Source organism: Manis javanica, chromosome 14, assembly GCF_040802235.1.
Source record: "Manis javanica isolate MJ-LG chromosome 14, MJ_LKY, whole genome shotgun sequence".
Classification (NCBI taxonomy): domain Eukaryota; kingdom Metazoa; phylum Chordata; class Mammalia; order Pholidota; family Manidae; genus Manis; species Manis javanica.
In genome coordinates, this window is record NC_133169.1 from 55895250 (window position 1) to 55915889 (window position 20640).

Genomic DNA, 20640 nt, shown 5'->3' on the forward strand with positions numbered 1-20640 from the left:
CATTTGGAAAACTTTGGGGGAAGCCTTTCCTCTGTGTACCGAGGGAGAGATCCTGAGGGTCCTTTTTCCTATTTGTATCTTAAAGGCTAGCCTGTGTCTAAGGAAAGAACACATCCGGGAAAGTGACTTTTATTTACAGTCTTACACCTGATAAGATTTAAAGAAAATGCCTCACATTCTAACTAATTACATTAGATGAGTGCTACGCTTTGCAGTGTGTCCTTTCAGCAGTTCAGATCTGCAGATCCTGGCTGTTGTTTCTGTGGAATTACACGCTGCCGAGGGTCCTCTGGCGGGGTTTTGTTTTCATCCACATTCCTGTCCACCCCCATCTTCCTCACTCTTCTCACGACCTTTATTCCCTTTCCTTTATCCTGTATATTCATCTCATTTACTGCCCAACCCCTACTTTAAGGCTGTGATGAGTTGGCAGTGCTGTGTGGAACTCAGCTCGGGCCAGGCGAAGAGGCAGAAAGGTGTGGTTCTTCGGGAGGTGGACTTGTACACAGAATCCTGCCTTGGAGCAAAGCCTGATGCAGACAAAGAGTTTTAAGGCTACTGGCACAGTGATGCTTTAAGATGATGATATCTTTTGTTTCAAAGTATGCTTTGGTTTTGCTACTGTGAGCAGAATAGAAGCTCCAGCATGCGTTCTGGCTGGTGATCCTCACCCAGCGCAGTATTCCTGGTAAGGAACAGCAGCAGAGCAGCTTTTAGGAATCACTACCGAGCTTCCCATGTGTACCGCATTTGCGCTGCACATAAATGTGCTCTGCCCCGCTCACTCCCCTGTAGATGCCTTATGTTCTAGTTTTTGGAAACAGGTCATGGACTGCAAGCATCTTCTTTATCTGTGAGGACAGAGCATTGCTGTTCACTAGGGTGGTTGGGTTGAGAGGCAAGTCTTTACTATCACCATTTTCTCTTGGAGAAGACAGGATGCTTGGACTGTTGTTGGTGTGGTGTGCAGGAATACTCAGTTTGTAAGGAATCTGAAAAGTGATTTTTGAGGTGACTTCTTATAATTGCTGGCTGCTGAGTTACTGAAGGGGGTGCTGGTGGTGGGGTTCAGAGGGGAGCTGTCCATGGGCAGCTCTGATGGCTGGCTCCCTCTGGGCCGACTGGGCCTAAATCCTGGTGTCCCTAGTCCCAGGTGTACCGGGGTGAAGGCGTGTGAGTTGCATGTGTTTGTCATCAGTGCTTCAACATTTTGGACTGTGGGTTAATTTTACCTGAAAGAACTTAGCATCTTGACACAGTAAGGTTTTTCCCTTCTTTCCTTTCATTAACCCACAAGCTCTCTTTGCACATTAGTTATTTCTCTTGGCATGGTGTAGCTGAATTGATGATATTTTCCCCCATTTTTCATGCTGCTTTTGCCCTTTCCTATTTACTCCCCTTTTGGGGGCTTCCTTTTCTCCTCTGAGTTTACCTTCTTCTCTTTATTGCCATATGCTCTTTATCTTCCCATATCACATTTCCTCTTCCTCTCTCTGCTGCCTAGAGTCGGCCTTCTTTCTCCTACATTTCTCCATATTTTAATCACTTCCTACCTATGAAAGTAGATGTCAGGGTTAATAGAATTGAAACAGAGAAATATTCTGACTTTATGAGCATGAGCCAACCAATCCTGGTGATTCTGATTTTTAAAAAGAAAAAAAAACCCTTTTATCAGATGCTTGCTTAACAATGTGATTTACATCGATTGTGTAGACTTTCTTAATTAAATGCATGATGTGAAATGTAACTTGTATTCTAAGGTAAGAGCTACTGGTTGCATCTCCATGCTACAATATTGTACTTGGAGATATATGTATATATAATGAGTTTATTGCTGTGTTTGTGTTCAGCTGTCTGTGAAAATGGATGTCAGAATGGTGGACGTTGTATTGGACCCAACCGCTGTGCCTGTGTTTATGGATTCACTGGTCCACAGTGTGAAAGAGGTAAGAAGAGAAATGAGAACCTCCTACTGGAGAAGTATATTTTATTGTAAAAATGTGTAATTATTTTTGTTATCATTAAAAAGTCTTCTAATGAAGTAACATTTTTATTCTTCCTTGATTATGTCTCTAAGTTGAACAGTAACATTTTGAGACACAACTAATAGTAGAAGTATCTCTGTTTTTTCCACTAGAGGTACCTCAGTTCAGGAGGCCAACTCTGGGGCTATGGCTCTAGGGTAATTCTGAGTGAGTAACTAATGGCAGATTCTACAATGTGCTTAATTAGTTGGGAGTCATTGCTTCGAGTGTTGCCTCTGTTAGAAAAAAAAATGTGATGTCAAGATGTCCTTGGCTGCAAAACCAACAAAAATAAGGCATGAATTGCCCTAACTAATAAGGAAATATATGACAGCATATAACAAAAAATCCAGAGCAGATGGGCCTCAGGTAGGGTGTGATCAAGGATTTCACTTTGCTACTCTTGGCCTTGCCCACATTTGTGTGTTGGTTCTGCCCCACCCTGGAGTTCCTTGTGGGTATAAGATGACTGCCTGCAGTAACTCAGGCAACATGCTTTCTCATATGCATCTAAGGAGAGAAAACCTCTCCTCTAATCAGGAGCCAATAATAATCTTCAGAAGATATTCCATTTCTGGTTAGCTAGCTTGAGTTTATGAACCAGTCCATGACAAGGGGGATGGTATTAATATGTCTGATGTAGACTTACCAAGACTTGTCCTTTTGAGCAGAGGATGATGTAAGCTTCCCCAGCATCACATGGGAAGGAGGAGTTTGGTGTCCGAACCCAGTAAAAGCTCTATTGGACAAGAGAAAAGGGAGAGGGGAATGGATGCTGGGTAGGCCTCTAGTATTGTCCAGTTTATCCATATAAATGGTCAGACAAGCCAATATGAAACCAGTTTACCATACTTTGAACAGCTTAACTCATGCCATCTAGACTTAACAGTTAAACTCTGATGTGGTAGCATGCTAAAACTCCCTGGTGCTGGATCGTTCACTAAGTGAATGATTTGAAGATATCAGAGAGTCGAAGCTTATGAGCTGTGATAAATAACTACTTAGGCACTGAACTAGAAGACTAAAAATTGGCTTAAACTAAAAGCAGTATTACATCATCATTCATAATGACATATATCCTCAGTTTGTTTTCCAGGGCTTATCATAGCATCTAAAGCTGTACAGCATTTTCTCTGTTGCAGAACTTTTGAATACATGAAGCTCCTTCATTGACATACCACAGATAAATAGATGGCATGGTTTGTGTATGTATAGAGGCTTTGAATTGCAAACCTTATATTTGAAAAATTATACTTGTTATCCTGACAAAAATTTCATGTTAGTACTCAGGGTGAATCTTGAGAAGAAAACTGAGAAATTAGAATTATATGGTGAAGTTTGAAAAGTGAGATGTATGCTGCCTTTTAACATACACTTGTACGTATATATATCCATCAAAATATTTATATTATGCCTAAGGTAATTGAGATTTCTTGGGACTGAAGCACATTCCACAAATGATAGAGTTTATAGCTATGCTTAGGATAAATTTAAATGTCATTACCAGATGCTTTTGTGTTGGGAAGAAAAATTAATTATGAGATGTTAGCACAGAAAGATAAGTTACTGAGAATGAAATCAAACACAAATTTCCCAAATGATGTTAAGTTTATTTAAACACCATAGAATGGAAAATAGTTAAATTTCAAATATCAAACATAATCATAATTGGTGGAGATGATGTTCATTTTTCTGGAGGTCACGTAAACTCTGAAGCTCTTTCATCCTGAAGCAGATTTCAAGTTCAATTCCTAATTGGCAAAGGCTTCCAGGCATTACCTCATCATTTTTCAACAGTCATTCATTCATTAGATTTGTTAGTCCTTGCTCAGTTTATGGGAATCCAATAAAGAATCACATATATTTTACATGTACAGTAGCATGTTTTCAGAATAAATTGCAAATTTAATTATTTAACAAATTAGCCTGAAGAATGTTTCTTAAGACATGGGTTTGTTTCTTAAAAATGTTTTCAATCACTAACCCTCAGATAGAAGTTCTAAAACTTCATTTCTTCCAGAGAAAGAGTTAGTTTCTACTTTTAGATTATACACATGAGCTTTAACACCTGTAAAAAATATTTTCAAAGGAAGTTGTTTTAATGTATATTAGGTAATTCCACAAAAAGAGAGTTCATAATTTTTCTTAAGAAACATGTTCTACCTATATACAAAAGGAATAATTTATGTTGAGATTAGTGAGTAGGCTCAGGTGCCCTGGTGACATTTACAATTTGTGTTGTCCTTTTCAGTAACTGAATTTCAAAATACATCTTCTTTGTTCTCTTAAAAAATTTTTTTGTAAAATTAGGTATTTTTTTCCACCTTAATGTAGAATGCATATAATTGTCCTTTAAATTGGCCTCTGGGGATCAGCTGTGTGATAAAGCATGGCTGCTTTTCCAGCTATCTGGGTTTCTGGCAGACTGGTTTCCGGACAGGAGACAGAGACAGAGTAGTAACTAATGGCTGGCATGATTATGGTATTTAACTTGAGTCTTGGTGCTGGGTAAGCTGAACCTCTTCGGAGTTCTCATTCTTGCAGATATGTACAATGATCTTTTATACTTAACAATAAAAAAAAGAATTCTTGTGGCCACAGACTGGTTGTAAAATACAGAAAACTCGGCTGTATCCAAGGTGCACAGAGGTACTCAATTCTTTTTGCTTCTCTTTCTAAACAGATGGCATTTGAAAGAAAGATAAATATTGTTTTTATTATATATATCTGAGAATACATAGAAATGGAATCAGCATTCCCTATTAAGACTTGGTGTTTTTTTTTTGTTTTCCCTAACCCTTCAAATGTACCTTATTGTTTAATCAATAGAAACTTGGAGGAGGTGAGTAGGTGAGAAATGGATTTTCCTAAAGGATTTCTGGACAAAATACAATGACTATTTGACCACAAATGTGGCCTTTGCATAGTCCCTATTTCAACTCCTTTGAGTTTTGAAATCTTATTTCATAGTTGAACTTTCCTTGATGTTTATAGAAGGAACATCTATTAGAAATATATCTTAGACCCATTTAAATTATGCGCAAATTACTATACATTATTTTTATCATGTAAGCATGACTTCTTTTTAAAAGTGTAAATTTGGCAAAATTTCAAATGACCCTTGCATTAGTGACATTTCCTTTAAAATGCATATCTTTCAGTGAACGGTGCCTTACAAAGGATGATTTTTATTTATTGACATTTTTAAGAATAATTCCTTGTGTTAATCAGAATCTACCTTTAAAAAATGTGAGGTCAGTTTGCAAATGTTCAAATTTATAAAATCTCAACTCTCAGCTTTTTTGTAAAATGAAGAATGGATAGATTTTACTTGAGGGTGACTTTCCTAAAATCATCCAATTGTAGGACCTCATGCCTGAGCTTAATGTGTAGAAGCATTGCCCCCGAGGAGTCACTCAGCCTCTGCTGGAACACCTCCAGTCCTGGGCTCTTACTTCCTCATCCCCTCATGAGACAGTGTTGTGTTGTCAGAGTCCTGGTGTTTCAAACTCTGTGTTGTTATACTTCTACCTCTGTGGGGCATTTAAGAGAGGTACAGCCGATCCTTTCTTGTCCCAGTGGGAACATGATGCCAACTTCTCTAAAAGGAGCCAACCACAGCTACCACTCAGGTTTGTATGACCGTGACTTAAAGTCCAATTATAAACTCTTGAATTATTCTATAAATTTTGGTTCATTCTACACACATTTCAGGAGTTCAAGTAACTGTGACAACTGTTATGCTTACTCAGATCTTATCTAGATTCTCCAAGAACAAGAGTGCAGACAGGCAAATTAAGGTTTTCCTGAATTCTGGGAATTAGGTAGACCAGAAACAAGTTTGTCTTGAAATAATTGATCCACTTATTCATCAGTGTTAATTCCATGGTCTTGGAATTTATTACAAAGTGTGCAGGGTAGGTTGTTCAGCTATGAACATTCAAGTAACATAGCAAGTTAATAGGGTGACCAGAACTTCAGGGGAGCATGGTGAGAGAAACAGCTGGTATTACTATAAAGAATTCTATACACAGTGGACTTTTGTTACTTCCAAGAAATAGATAAGCAGTACTTTTTTAGAAAAAAAATTATTCCTTTACAATGTTATCTAAAAGAAACCCATGTTTTTTATAAAATAATTTAAAAAATAAGATAAAACAAGAAAACAGTTTTTCATAATTTGTCCAGTTAGAAGTTACTACTTTTATTATCTTAGAGGATATACTTTGAGTTCTTTTTTACTACACATCTAGTGCTTATGAAAACTGAGCTCTTTCCATGCTTACCACAATCTACTCTTCTGTAATATGAATTGTACTTATATCATGCTTTTCTGTTTGTGTTACTAAGTACATTATATTATGGATTCTAGTAGTTGCATATTGTAGGCATATCCACATTATGTTTGTAAAGATATTTTTTCAGTCTCAGAGATGAGGAAACTTTGGGCTAAACTTACGGTTGCATTGAAGGTTTGAGGAGAGGAGATCACATAATCTGATTTAAGACCTCAAACTCAATTACTGTCATGGGGCTGCCTGCCATAATTATATTTCCTATTAGTTGGCATTTAGGGTCATTTCCAAGTTTCCTTTTTGTCCTGTTGGCTGTTTGTCTTTTAGAAATGCTGTGATAAAATCTATGGTACATAAATCTATGTACTTGATTTTATTCTTAGGATATATCCTAGAATTGTAACTGCTGAGTTGTTGACTATGAAAAAATTTAAAGCTTTTCATAGGTTCTGTTCATTTCCCTCTTAAAAGCCTTTCTTATGATTTATTCCTTTGGTACTGGGTTTAGAAAGTCTTTCCCCATTCCCAAATCTTATAAATATCTATAGTTTCTTAGTGATTTGGGGATTTTACTTTGTAACCACAACTTAGAATATGCAGGAGAGTAACTTAAGTAAGTACATTTAAAAATATTGGCTTCTTATCACATACCTGTTAAGGGCTTATTAAGTATTAGGCTAAGTACTTGGAGCTCAGATTATTAAGGACAATACGTACTCCCTGTTAATAAGAAGCAAATGATAATCTTAAAGTACAGAGCTAATCATCTACTTAAATATTAAAATGTAATAGGACACAGTGATAGTATAATAGGAACAAATTAATGCCAGAGCTCAGAAATGCTTCCTGATGAACAGAGAGTTGGAAAAGTTAGCCTTACTGAAGATAATATGAACAACAAAAAAATAACTCATAATGGAAAAAACATTATTGGACTGATTCCTATATTGATATTATAAGGTACATCACGATTGAATCTTATGATAAATAATGTTATTTAAACTCCATAATTAATTACCAATCAGCACAGTCACTGAGCTGATGTTTGTTTTATAGAAATAAAATGTCTCCCTTTTTCTTGCACTCTGAAGATTTAATGAGAATGAAATTACACGGAACAGAGAGAATGTTGCCAGCTGCCGATGTCAAACTCACATGCACCCAAATGCTCGCTCACACACATTTCTGCACTCCGGAGTCTGTTAAGAACATTTTATAACCTTGCGCTCTCTAAGCTAAACTTAGCCTTAAATGGGCATCGGAGGAATACCAAAAGATCTTCGGAACTTAACTTTTGGCACTAGCTCAGATGACATCCTTATCTCGAATGCCTTTAAGAATGCAGGAAGGAAAATGAGAGAAAAGCAGATGGTGCAAGTGGGGAGGAAAGGAAGGGGAGAAGAAAATGAAGGATGAGAGAAAAGGGAGGTGTAATGTTAGGACTAGGAGTGGACACACTTGGCTGAAAAGAGTCTAATTCATCCATTGATCAGATCTGGGAGAGGCCAGGGCTTGTACTTCTCAGTCTTTGATTTAAGCCCGTGCTGTTTAGATCTGTACAGTAAGACTGTACTGGCAGCCTGTTAGACCAGGGTGGTTTATTTATAAAACTGCTTTGAATTAAAGCACTGAGTATTTTTGTTTATTCCAGTTCTAAGTACCCTTACTTATGTATTTGTTTTTTGGTTTATCTACCTAGAGGCAAGGGGAACTGCAATACAAAAGAATATATATTCACTATTTTATATTTGTGTAACTCCATAAGTATTTCCTGTTTTCCTATTTCAACGTCAGGCTGGAATACTTTAGAGGTTAATTGGTATGGAAACTGAACAAAGCTACCACACACACAAAGTTAAATACAGTGAAATATTATATGGGATTGAGCCAAAAGTATTTAAGTGTAAAATGTACAAGGGTGGAGGTGGAGTGTATAATATAGACCATATGTTTAAAACATCCCAAACATAAATTCCTAAATAATGCCCATCTTCAAGGGTCTCAGATAAAGGAATGTAGACCTGCAATTGCCTCATAGAATTGTTGGGAAGATGAAAAGCAATAATGTGTTAAATTCCTGGCTCATAATAGGCAGAGTGCCTGGAGCATGATAGTCATTTCCAAAGTGGTACTTGTGTTTATTGTCAGAATCAAACTTAATATTCAGACCGGTGTGATCTTGGAAATGTGATTGCCCTTTCTGACCCATGTTCCTGCATATAAAATATGTATCTACTATGTTAAGCTTGAATTATTATATAGTATAATACCTGACACCCAATAAATGACAATCATTGATGCTAATCTCTTTTGACTGAGCTCCCCAGTTATCAAAAAGATAGATATGCTGGCTGGCTATTCTCAAAATGGGATATTCAAAAATGGAATTTCAAATGGGGAATTAAAGGATTTTGTCAACTATCTAAGTCATATAAATAAAGTTTAATGCTATTTTTATTGAGAGGGCAAGGACTCAGAATCAGTAGTGTATTTTAAGAGGCTTATATTCCTGAACATTTTACACACTGCTGGTAAGGGTAAAGGGTGCAAGCACTTTGGAAAGCAATTTTTTGTCAGTTTCTTAAAAATTTGAAGATAGATCTTTAGTTGTTTCACTTCTAGTTATTTGCCCCAGATAAATGAAAGCATATATCCATACAAAGGCTTACAAAGGCTTATACTCAAAGGCTCATAGCTATTTTAAAGCAGTTTTAAAAATTGAACAATGAAAGTAATTTTGCATCGCTTTTTTTTTTGGTATAAGTTGGCATAGGTTTTGAGATGAATGCCTGTGGCAATGTATGTTTTTATCTGCTTGTAGAAAAATAATGTATGTATTAACATCTGAACTGAACACTTTTTGCAGTACTAGTTGACACTGCCGAATAATATGCAAAATGAATAAACCCCAGTGCATTGCTTCTTGAGAGAAATGATTGGTGTGTGGTGGATGAAGTAGAAAATCCTCTGGGGAATGAAGGCTATATATGTTGAAAAAGTATATTAATAGTACAATAAATTATCCCAATCAGTTCTTCCCTAGGCAATTACAATAATCCTTTATGCGTTCTTCATCTGCTGGAGTTAAACATGTTCTCACCCAAACAGAGTGAGGGGCACTTCCTGAATCACTGTGCTCACACCTTTGGAGAATCTATTTGGGGACTTTGAGAAAGCAATGTCTCAAATTGTCTGCATAGTCAGTATGGATTTCTCAAGGGTCAGATGGTCAAGGAGCCAAGAAATATCACTAGAGAAGTAAGTAGGAATGCATGTTCATTAGTCCAGTCATACCAGCCACATCCTCTCCGTCAAAAACGAAATTTTTGCTGAACAAGGTGTCGAAGCACAGAGAGAAGATACATTTTTTCTGCCTGTCTTTGTTCACTAGGAACTTTTTCCTTGCAAAGTTAGTGCAGATTTTATTTTTAAAATATTGGTTTAGACTTACTTAAGCACAATGTCAATCATCTTTCCATCTTGTTACAATTTTTCTTTAAAACTTTATGTTCTGATTAATATACTTAGGCCATCACTTCTTGATTTATTAACATTATACCATTTCTGTTTCTGTTATCTCCCCACAAAGGGGGGAATTAGTACTGTATCCTTATTGCTTTTTTTCACCAGAGCCGTTGACTGGATTTGGTTAAGTGGTTTTTCTAGGAACTGTTCATGTTCTTTGTCATTGTGGAAAATGCTGGCTTGTTGCCTTATATTCGAACTCCAACATTGGTATATTTTGGAGGGGTTATACTTTCCCCTCATATTTTTATAGGTATCGTCCAATTATTTTCTGGCAGTGAATGTGCTATGAAGTCGCCTGAATCTAACCTGACATTTTTCCTCCTTTCTAAGTCACTTTTTTCCTGGATAGCTGAACAATTTTTACTTTAGAATACATGTGCCATTTGTTCTCTGCAAATTTGAGTGAAAATGGTGTAATCATTTGATCTGGAGTGATAGGTTGTTTTCTTAATTTTAAGGAGCTTTGCTTCTCTTCTATGTTTGGATAGTTTTTCTATCTTGTGTCCTGTTCTTCAAGTGTATTAATTTTTTTGGTTGGACTTTGGAGCTGTTATCTGCTCTTCAGTTACTTTGATCTTTGTAATTCTTTTAACTGTCTCTGTTCTATTTAGCCTTTCTAATTAATGTCATGGTTTTATAATTGAGTGAGGTGTTTTTATTTTGCCTCCCAGTTGTTTGTTAGCTGAGAAGTTTCCCTTTTATTTGCTTCTTTTTGTTTGTACTAGCCTTTTTGAGCCTTTCTATTACTTCTGTAGTTCCTAACGGATAGAACTCGTATAATTATCTTCTATTGCCAGGAATATGCCTTTTTTCTATAAAGGAGTATTCTTGTTTTATTGATCAGCTTTGTACCTTAATAAAATAGTTACAGTATGCTGCATAGTTCCTGTCCCATTTCTTCCTGTTTCCTGCTTGCTTGAAGTGGGCAGCTCTGCCTGGAACTTCTATCTGTACTAATTTCTTGTAGGCAAATCTTCCTTTTCTACATTCCAAAGTTACCTAAGAGTTGTCTTCCTGTCCTGGGTCCTGTTTGAAAGCTGGGGATTTCAGATGCTTTGTGTTCTGATCCCACAACAGGAGAGGAAGGCCTCCCGTGGGACTGGGACAGCTTTGTTTAAGGACCTGCACTTTGCACTTTCTCAGGTTTTTCTTTGCCTGGCTCGTGCCAGGGTCACTCCATCAGATCGTGGGAGCATTCTCTTTTCAGAGAGGATATCCCTGAACTCTGAGTGTTCCTCCCCTTGCAGCTTATTGTCCCAGGCGCACCTTTGCTTTCTGAGAGTATGCTTCACACTGGCTCACCCTATCTGCACCTTCATTCTCCAGCAGGAGCTCCCCCTCCCTGTTGTGACCGTAGGGTCTTCAGGCCTCCTACTCCTTGAGAATCTTTTTTCTCTCTGTTCTTCGCGTCTCCTCTCCTCCTGTTGAATGCCGGGGATAACTGGCCCTGTGTGATGGGCACCATCCTGTCTTTGCTGTCTGGTTTTCTCCCAGCTGGTAGAGATCATTCATGCTGGTCCTCTGTTTTTCTGCTGTCTGCTGAGAGGCTGTGTTGGTAGGTAGTGACTTTTACTTCTCCATAGTTTCCCTAACTGCTCCCTATGCTAAACTTACGCTGAGTGCTCCATGGAGAATTGGTGTGATTTCTCAGGATTTTGATGAATCATTCTCATTCTCTGTATCCTTTGGGGTAAGCAGGGTGATGACTCTCTTCTGTACCCTTCCTGGGCTGCCATTTTCAAATACTATGCAGGAGTTTGTGCTTGTTTCATATTTTGAGTACTGAGAGTGAATTTTTTTTAGTTTTTGCCATTTTTGTTGTTGTTTATGTTAGCTGTGGGAAGGGGGGAATCTATAATACGGTTTCAATCTCCTGTGTTTTCCAAGAAGTTGATACTGCAATTAAAAGTTTTGGCCTGAGATCTGAAGTCATGTGGAAAGCCAGGTTTAAGGGGCTCTCGTAGAAGATGATATAATTTGGGATACTAGAGTTGTCCTTTACAAGTAATATTGTGGGAGTTTCTTAGTGCATGTTATTGAACCGAGAAACACAGATTCTACAGCCGCCTCATCTTCTGTGGATTAAAGACTGTGTCTCCCATGACCATACTTAATGTCACGGTTTAATGCATGTAAAATTCTTCCATATGGGCAGTGCTGAATGTTTTTAAATGTCTTCATCTGATTTAGAAATAGCACACAAGGCACATTCCAAATCTTGAGCAGGACCATATTCATCTTGAAAAAAAACTACGTTTTGAATGTAACATAGAGACTTTAATTAGAATTCAACAGATTAACTATGTTCTTAAGCAAGTCAATTCACAAATAATTACTTGTTGGAGAAATAAGGATCCTGGCTAGATCAGTTTTTCCCTATCTTTCTTGGTCATAAGAATCGCCTGTACTTCTTTCTCAAAAATACTGATTCCCATGCCTGAACCCAGGAGACAAATTCAGTGCTCTGAATGCAATGATTCTCAACCATAATTGCCTATTGTCATCACCAGGGAGCTCTAAAAAAATCCTAATACCCAGATGCTATCCCAGATCAATTCTATAAGAATCTTTGGAGCAGTGAGACGCATACCCAGGGATCAACAAAGTCCCCAAAATAATTCCTTGTAAAGCAAAGTTTGTTGATACACTCGTCTAGCATGAAAGAGCTGACAGATTACCCTGGAATAGTTTCATCATTAGAGAAATCTGAGAAATCACTCATTAAAATATCTCCAAGATTTTACCCAGTAATTCAGTTTGTGCATCAAGACCCTCAAATATAGCTATTCTGGATAAAATTTACTACAGGATTATCTTGAACAGATTTATAAGGTCTTAAAATTCTCTTATTAGAATAGGCTTTGCCTTCCTCTGATGTGGCCAAAACAATTGGATTTGACAGTAGTCAGCTTTACCCTGAGGTTTTTCTCCATACCACATAATCTTAAATCCCAGTGACCTTAGAAGTATATGCTCCCTGCGGGGTGGGGGGTCAGGGGGACAAAACTGAGCTAACGATGCTAATGATGGCTTCAAATCTTAGCTTGGTTACCATGTGGTAAACTAAGTAACAATCCAAATATACTTTTAAAATCGTATGTAGAAAAGTGAAAGTTTTCATTATTCTTAAAAAGGAAAATCCTACTTGCTTGAAACCACCGTTTGGCATCATATCTTGCTGAAGTTAAACCCTATAGCTTATTCAATGATCACATTATAGTTTTACAGGTTTTTGTGAGACTCTTATAGCATAATTACGGTGAGTTGTGCAAAGAGATATGAGGTTTTTTTCATACAACTTACACATTACAGTACTATTTAGAATAATTACTGGCATTCTTAAGAAGTCACTTCTCACTGCACAGTTGTGTTTTTCTCCTGGCATATGACTCTGAAAAACTGAAAAACAGTAGTTTATTTCTCTGCATTTGGGTGAGAGCCAAGGAGCACACTCTCTTGTAATGACTTCAGGAATGATTTGTGAAGGAGGTGGTATCTGAAAAGCTGGTTGATAAACAGACAGTTTGGAGGGCTTGGCTGAGGCCGGGAGATACCCCGCGGCATTTTTCAGGCATGTTGACACTTCAGGAAAAAACCTAGAGCCAGAAAGAGACAAGATCAAAGAGCAGCTGAACAGGGAATGGCAAAAGAGGTGAGGTGGGAAGGCAGTACTTGGGGGAGTCCCAGTGTCAGTATTACCTTCACTAATTAAACCTGAAACTCTCTGGTGTGACGTTTGAGGGTTTTGTTTGTTCATTTTTCTCTTCAGTGTGATGGGGAGTATGGATGAGATTTTGTAAAAGCCTGGCCACCCTCAGTACCTTCCCAGGCTCTGTCGGGCCGTGCAGAGCCACTTTGGTGTGGTTGTCCGCACGTTGGTGTGGGTTTGTGAGGGGACCTCTTCCTGGAGTCCTGGTAGGAAGCACATGTGCTCTGACTCCTCGTTTCTCTTACTGTATCCGACACACCGTCCCTGCTCTGGGCCTCCCAGGACGTGCCTCTGCTGCCTCCCCCTCGGATGTCCTAAGAACATGCCTGAGGATGAAGGCATCCGACTTGCCCTTTGGTTTTCCTTTCTGACAGGACCCTCTTGACCCCCATCCTCTCCTCCGGGTCCCAGCCGCAGGGCTAACCTGGTGCCAGATGAGTGCTAGAAAAGGAGAGACCAGCTCACGGACAAGGAGCTCCGAATTGTGAGCTGCTCCACAAAGTGGACTCCAACACACGTAATGAACTTGGTACATTGCTTGGTACCAATGCCTCACGTGTGCTTTCTATTATTTAATGACTAGTATATAGCAAACCTATTCAGTCATTCAACTAAAAGCTATTTGGAGATTTCATCTTACTTATTTAAATATCACAGTACAAAGGATCTTGAAATATAACTCTTAACCCTGAAGACACAACTGTGAGCTAGAAGACTTGCCTCTTTCTCTAGACACTTAACTGCAAGACATTTATAATAACAAATGTAGAATTCTAGATGACTGAGTTGTGAATCAGCGCCCCCTCCGTGACTACAGTGGCCTTGCACTGGTATGCAATGGTTCTGGATGGTTCAGCCTACCTTCATGCCCATTAGAATGGCACTAAAGCGAAACCTTACATTTGGTAGATTGGTAACTGGAGAGCAGAGTAGTTAATGACTCAGGGCATTTCTGAGAAGTTTGGAGTGAACTTTCAGACCCTCTACTTCATTCCTCATTCATTTTGGGTTGGATTTATGGCGTTTACCAAACCAGATTTAGAAATTCAACTCATAGTTCATATAGGTCTGAGGAAATTTGGTCCACAAATCTCTGAGGATCCAGGATTTCTTGGGTGTGCTCAGCCACAACACACCCACCCCACATCCCAGTGTGCGTATGTTTTCTGAAGTTTGGTGTTTCGTGTTCTAGGTGTTGACATCAAGCTACCTTAGAAACCTTGCCCATCAAGCTGATAATCAGTATTAACTTAAAGCAAGGTACCTCCATCCTCACCTTACTCTCATTTGTTGAAGACATTTAGGAAAGGGTACCCCACAATGTCTTTAAATGATTGTTTAATTTTTCCTTTTCCTTTCTTTCATGGGATACTATTTTTATTTAATGTCTACTTTCAACATGTTTTGTCGTTTCCAGAGTATGAATTTCACATTTACTTTGTTACATTTATTCCTAAGTGGTTTTTTTTAATGCTCTTGTAGATGGAATTGTTTATCACGTTTGAATTGTTCACTGCTAGCATTAAGAAATAGAAATAGTTTTTGTGTACTGATCTTTTATCCTACAACCTTGCAGAACTTGTTAATTTTATTTTATTTTTTTAGTGAACAATTTAGGATTTTTCATAGTGTTTGTATATTTGTGTAAAGCCATGCTATTTACAAATAGGGTTCTATTTCTTTATTTCCAGTATTCATGCCTTTATTTCCTTTTATTCCCTAATTGCCCTGGCTAGAAACTCCACAATAATGTTGAATAGAAATGATAAGAGAGAACATCCTTGTCTTGTTCCTCATCTTAAGGGGAAAGCAGCCAGTCTTACACCATTAAACATGATGTAACTGTGGGTTTTTTGTAGATGGCCTTTATCTACATAAGGTTACTTTTTGTTACAAAATGTTAAGGAAGTTCCCCTCTATTCATAGTTTTTTAAAAAATTTTTCATCATGAAAGGATGTGGGATTTTGTCAAATGCTCTGTCTCAGGTGGTCATCTTGTTCTGTCCTTTATTAAGATATATGATTGATTTCTATATGTCGAACTAACCTTGCATAAATCTCCCTTCATCCTAGTATATACTCTGTTTTTACATGTTGCTAAATTAAGTTAGCCAGTATTTTGTTGAAGAGTTTTGTGTCCATGTTTACGAGGAATATTGGTCTGCAGTTTTCTTGTGTTTTCTGTCTGGCTTTGGTATCAGAGTAATAGTGACCTCATAGAATAAGTTAAGAAGTGGTCTCTCCTCTTATGATTTTTGCTAGTGTTTATGAAAAGTTGTACTGATTCTTATTTAAATGGAAAAATTCACCAATGAAACTGTTTGGTCTTGGGCTTTTCTTTATGGGCAGGTTTTTGATTACCAAGACAACCCCTTTATCTACTATAGGTCCAATCAGATTTTCTAATTATTCTAGAGTCACTTTTGGTAGTTTGTGTCTTTCTGGGAATATGAAATTCTATTTCATATATCTAATTTGTTTGCATATTGTTGTTCATGCTTATAATATTTATTACTTTATCATCATTTTCACTTCTGTAATGCTGGTAGTGATGTTCCCTCTTTCATTCCTAATGTTAGTGATTTTTTGTCTCTCTTCTTTTCTTGGTCAGTCTAGCTAAAGACTTGCCAATTTAATCTTTTTTAAAGAACCAGCTATTAGTTTTGTTGATTTCTCTCTTATTTTATGCTTTTCGGTTACATTAATTTCTGCTCTTATCTTCATTATTTCCTTCTTTCTGCTTGCTTTAGATTTAATTTGCTCTTCTTTTTCCAGTGTCCCTCTGTCCTCAACTGTTTGCTACAGGTGCTCAGTTGTCAAATGTATCAGGGTTCCATAAATGTGAGGAATTGCTTTTCTCTTGCTGATTTCAAGACTTCTCTCTGAATCTTTCAGATTTTTGTTATGGTATGTCTAGGTGTGGGTCTTTTTACATGTCTGCTCCTAGACTTTCATTGAGCTTCTTGTGGTGTAGATTAATAATACTTTTCATCAAGCTTGGGAAGTGTTCGGTCATTAAGTCTTTGAATGTTTTTGTGCTCTTTTCTCTCCTTCCAGTACTTCAGTTATGCATATCTTATGTGTTTAATGGTGTCACATCGTTTTCGGAGGCTCTGCCCACTTCTTCTTTTCCCCTCAGCTGTTCAAATTGCATAGTCTCCATTGATCTATCACCAAGTTCACTGATTCTTCCTTTTTCCAGTTCAAATGTACTCTTGATCCCTTTCAGTGAATATTTCATTTCTGCTACTGTACTGTCTAACTCCAGAATTTTCATTTGGTTCTCTTTTGTAATTTCTGTCTTGTTATTGATATTCTCTCTTTGGTGAGACATTATTATCATACCTTGCTGTACAGCATGGTTCCTTTAGGGCTTTGGAACATGTTTATAAGGCTTGCCTTCAAGGCTTTGTTGATTAAGCCTGACATCTGGGTCCTCTCACAGGCTATTTCTCTTGCCCTTCCCCCCTCCTATACATTATTGATCATTTTTTACTGTTTATTTGCATATCTCCTAATTCTTTATTGGAAACTGAACATTTAAAATAATATACTGGAGCAATTCTTGATACGGTCTACCCTTCCCCCATAAGCTTGATGCTGTTGTTTACTTATTCATTTAATGACTTGGCTAAACTCTTGGTAAAAGCTATTTTCCTTGAAGTGTGAACCTCCTGCTGTTGGCCTCCCACAGTGTATGGTCTGGGACACAGGCACAGTTGTCCTGAAATGACAGTGATTTTAGCAGGACTCTCTTTGACTCTCCTTTCCCTGATCTCTGATAACTGGCTGCTTTTGTTAATCTCACACCCAACTGTTAATTGCCCGCTGATTGCCTTTTTTTTTTTTTTTTAAGGATACTCTGGAGCATGTTGCTCTATAGTCTTATCCAGTTAAATTCAGCCCCCTTCTGAGGAGTAGTTTTTGAGGCTAGTCTTTGAGATGTGTTCTGACCACAGGAAGACTCTTTTTAAATGTCTCATTTCTGGTTCTTTCTAATAAATTGCAGAGCCTATGGGTAGCTTTGTGCTCTCATAGAGCAACCAGTCTGCGCATACTTGCTTTACATGGACATCTTTATTGTATTTTTTTAAAGTGCTGTTAGGTTTGAACTTCTCCACTTTACCTATTCTGAATAAAGTCACTTCCTTTGCAGAAAGCATCAGAACTCTCTTCTTATGGCCTGCCTCTCTCTCTCAGCCACTGCCCTGGATTGGAGTTGGGAACAGCAGTCTGTTTAAGAGTGACATCCTATTTTATGAGCAGGATTCTCTGTGGCATGGTAGCCTCAGGACTTTTCAGCTAGTCTCTCCTAGTGTGGAACTTCTGCTCTGCCAGCCTCCTGGGATGTTGGCAAAGAGGATCCCCAGTATTTGTGGCTTCCTGTACCTCAAAAAGAGCTTCTTCATTTTGAGTGGGGCTGGGTAAAGAAAGGGGTTCCGCACCCTCTCTGCCACACTCTCCTGGAACTTAGCCTCTGCAATATGAAGCTGAGGGGAATAAGAAATGCTGGGGAGATACTGCAGTTCCTGACTGAGGAAGGGAGCCCCATTTTGTTGGCCACACCGGCCTGAATTGGACCTTCTATCACACCAAGCTGAGGTGTGGGAAAGGAGGAAGCAAGCTGTGGCTCCAGTGACACAGACCTTTGCTGTCCTTACCTACATTTAATGGATTTTTCTTGAATAAGTATCTTTGTTTACTTTGTGCCTGTAGGATAATATTCAGAGGCTCAAAGTGGTTGTTTTTAAACATTTTAAAAAAATTGTTGTTGTTTCACTGGAGACCTTGCTAAACAGCTCTTTATGCTGCCATTTTCTTCCTTTCCATGCTTCCTAGTACAAAAATTTATTCTCTTAATATTTTATTTTCTAATCCATCAGCTTTCTTCCTCTTTGAGTAGTTTTTAAAGAAAGAATCGTTGTCCACTAAATACTGTTTTCCCTCTCTGATTCTTTTCTTGAGCCAGTTGCTACCTCTCATCAATCTCACTTCCTCTGTAGATTTACTTTTCACCTCTTCTGAAATGTCTATGTGTCCAGCTCACGCTCTGGGTCTCAGACCACATTTGCAATTGTTTTCTGGGCAGCTGTCCCACAGGTATCTCGGGCCTTCATACAGAAGGCCCTTAATCTACTACTGCACCCCATTTGGTCAGTGTCATTGGAGGAGATGTGACGTTTCTACGACAGGATGCATGCCAGTGCCTGAAACCTGTTGAGTGCTCGAAAATTGTAACTATTATTATTATCTCTATCGTTACCCTTTTTCCTTCACACTCATAATTTCCACAGCTCCCTACCCCCAGCATACAACTTCATCTAGTCACAAAGAACTAATTTTCTGTTCCCAAACTTGTTCCCCACGTCCACCCCTGTGCCTTTGAACCTGATGCTCTCTCGCCTGAATTTCCCACTGAAGTGCTGGAATTCAGGGTGAAGAGCCAGTCCCCCGTCTTATTCTCCCACTACACCTACTAAATACATCTGCAACTGGCATTTCTGTATTTGTCAAAGCATTTGCCTTCACAGACCATGAGCACGTTAAGGCCAGAGCTTGTGTTTTGTCTTCATATCCTCCAATGCCTAGTAATTAGGAAGGTGGAAGCCATGTGGTACTTGGGGAATTTGTTTAATGTAAACATATCTTTATTGCTTGCCTCTCCATTCTTTTTCATTACATGGTTTTCCACTGGACATTGTAATTTTTTACCTTTTAATTTTAGTTCAAAGGAAAGTTGTGTCAAATCTGCCAGGTTTCCTATATATCAATAGATGTGTTCATATATTTTAATGCAACTTTTACCCTATTTATTAAATGTGGACTGAAGGTCGCTGACATCGTGGAAACAGTTGCATGTAGTTGTGTGACTAGCTGTTAGTTACACTGGGGGCCCTCTACTATAGTCTCCTTGAACGTATTTATAACCTACGTGGCTAATTTTCTTCTGGCTTTTAGAAACAAATCAGTTGCTGGAAACTGAAAGAGAACATGATTCTCGGCTCTGAATAAAAGTGTTTATCCTTTCTTCATGAGGATTTTTTCAGGTATGGTAGGTGAAAAAACTACATGCATGGAGAAGCAAGAAGAGTTATGGGAGAAAGAAATTAGAATGAACACATTAGCATTATCTTCACAAAATAATTGCAGCTTTATCTGAGAGCTTCTGACGAAAAAAAAAAGAGACACGGAAAATGTAACTCTCATCTAGGCATGAATTTCAATGCCTTTAACTGACGTTGGGAGGGGAGAAATTTTACTCAAATAACTGCAGAAAATTGTAAGTCAAAGATCAAAATCAAACAACAATCATGCTGTTTATTCTGAAGGAGGACATGTTGGAGAACATGGCTCAATAAAGTATTTTTAATAAAGCTCTGTCATTAATTCTGCCAATGGAATTTACATATTAGAATAACCTTGGTTCAGGCTGAGAAAAAGTGCCCAGCATTCAGAGATGGGTGTGTCATCTTTAACATTGGTGGCAAATTCCCTTTCTCCACGAAGGTGGGCTTTTTCTTGGTTTGTTATTGTCATGTTTCCTTACCTATATTTCACTTAGAAAATGACCACGTTCAGATGTTGGAATGTCTTTGCAGGAAATAACCTTATTGCCTCGAAAGGTTGTCTGTGAAGTCAGTGGTAACACTGTGCCAAAGCCAGCAGGCTTGGAGCTCGTCCTGGGCTCTGATTAGCGTTGATGACACAACAGCCCTGGCAGTCTCCACTTGCTCCAGTTCCTGTGTGGGGACAAAATGCAATTATTCCCTAAGCTCTGTTACCACCCGATCTTGCAAGGAAGCAGGCCAGCAGTGCTCTTGCCAATAACCTGCTTTTGTTCTCAGTAAATTGCAGAATCTCAAGGTCTGTCACTTGCCCAGAGCATAGTTTATGGTGTCCTAAGAACATTTGATTGCATTGCAGAAAAACTAAGTTGTCTTATCAAGAAAAGTCCAGTTATGCTTTAGGACATAAAGAGCTTGCTGTCCTTTTTAGAGGTTATTTGAACTTGTAAAAGATGATTTCGAAACTAGTACAGACTGTACGCGTACTTTCTTAATTGTAATTCAGAGAAAGGAAGCCT

At 38.2% G+C, this 20640-nt stretch overlaps 1 protein-coding gene across 1 annotated transcript in view; it reads left to right on the forward strand.

The window, feature by feature from the left end:
* The window catches only part of FBN2 (fibrillin 2), a 216351-nt gene that overhangs the window by 15126 nt on the left and 180585 nt on the right, over nt 1-20640 (forward strand). The window contains exon 5 of the mRNA XM_073221486.1: nt 1851-1946. Coding sequence (XP_073077587.1) covers nt 1851-1946 — 96 coding nt within the window. The remainder of the gene's footprint in view (nt 1-1850; nt 1947-20640) is intronic.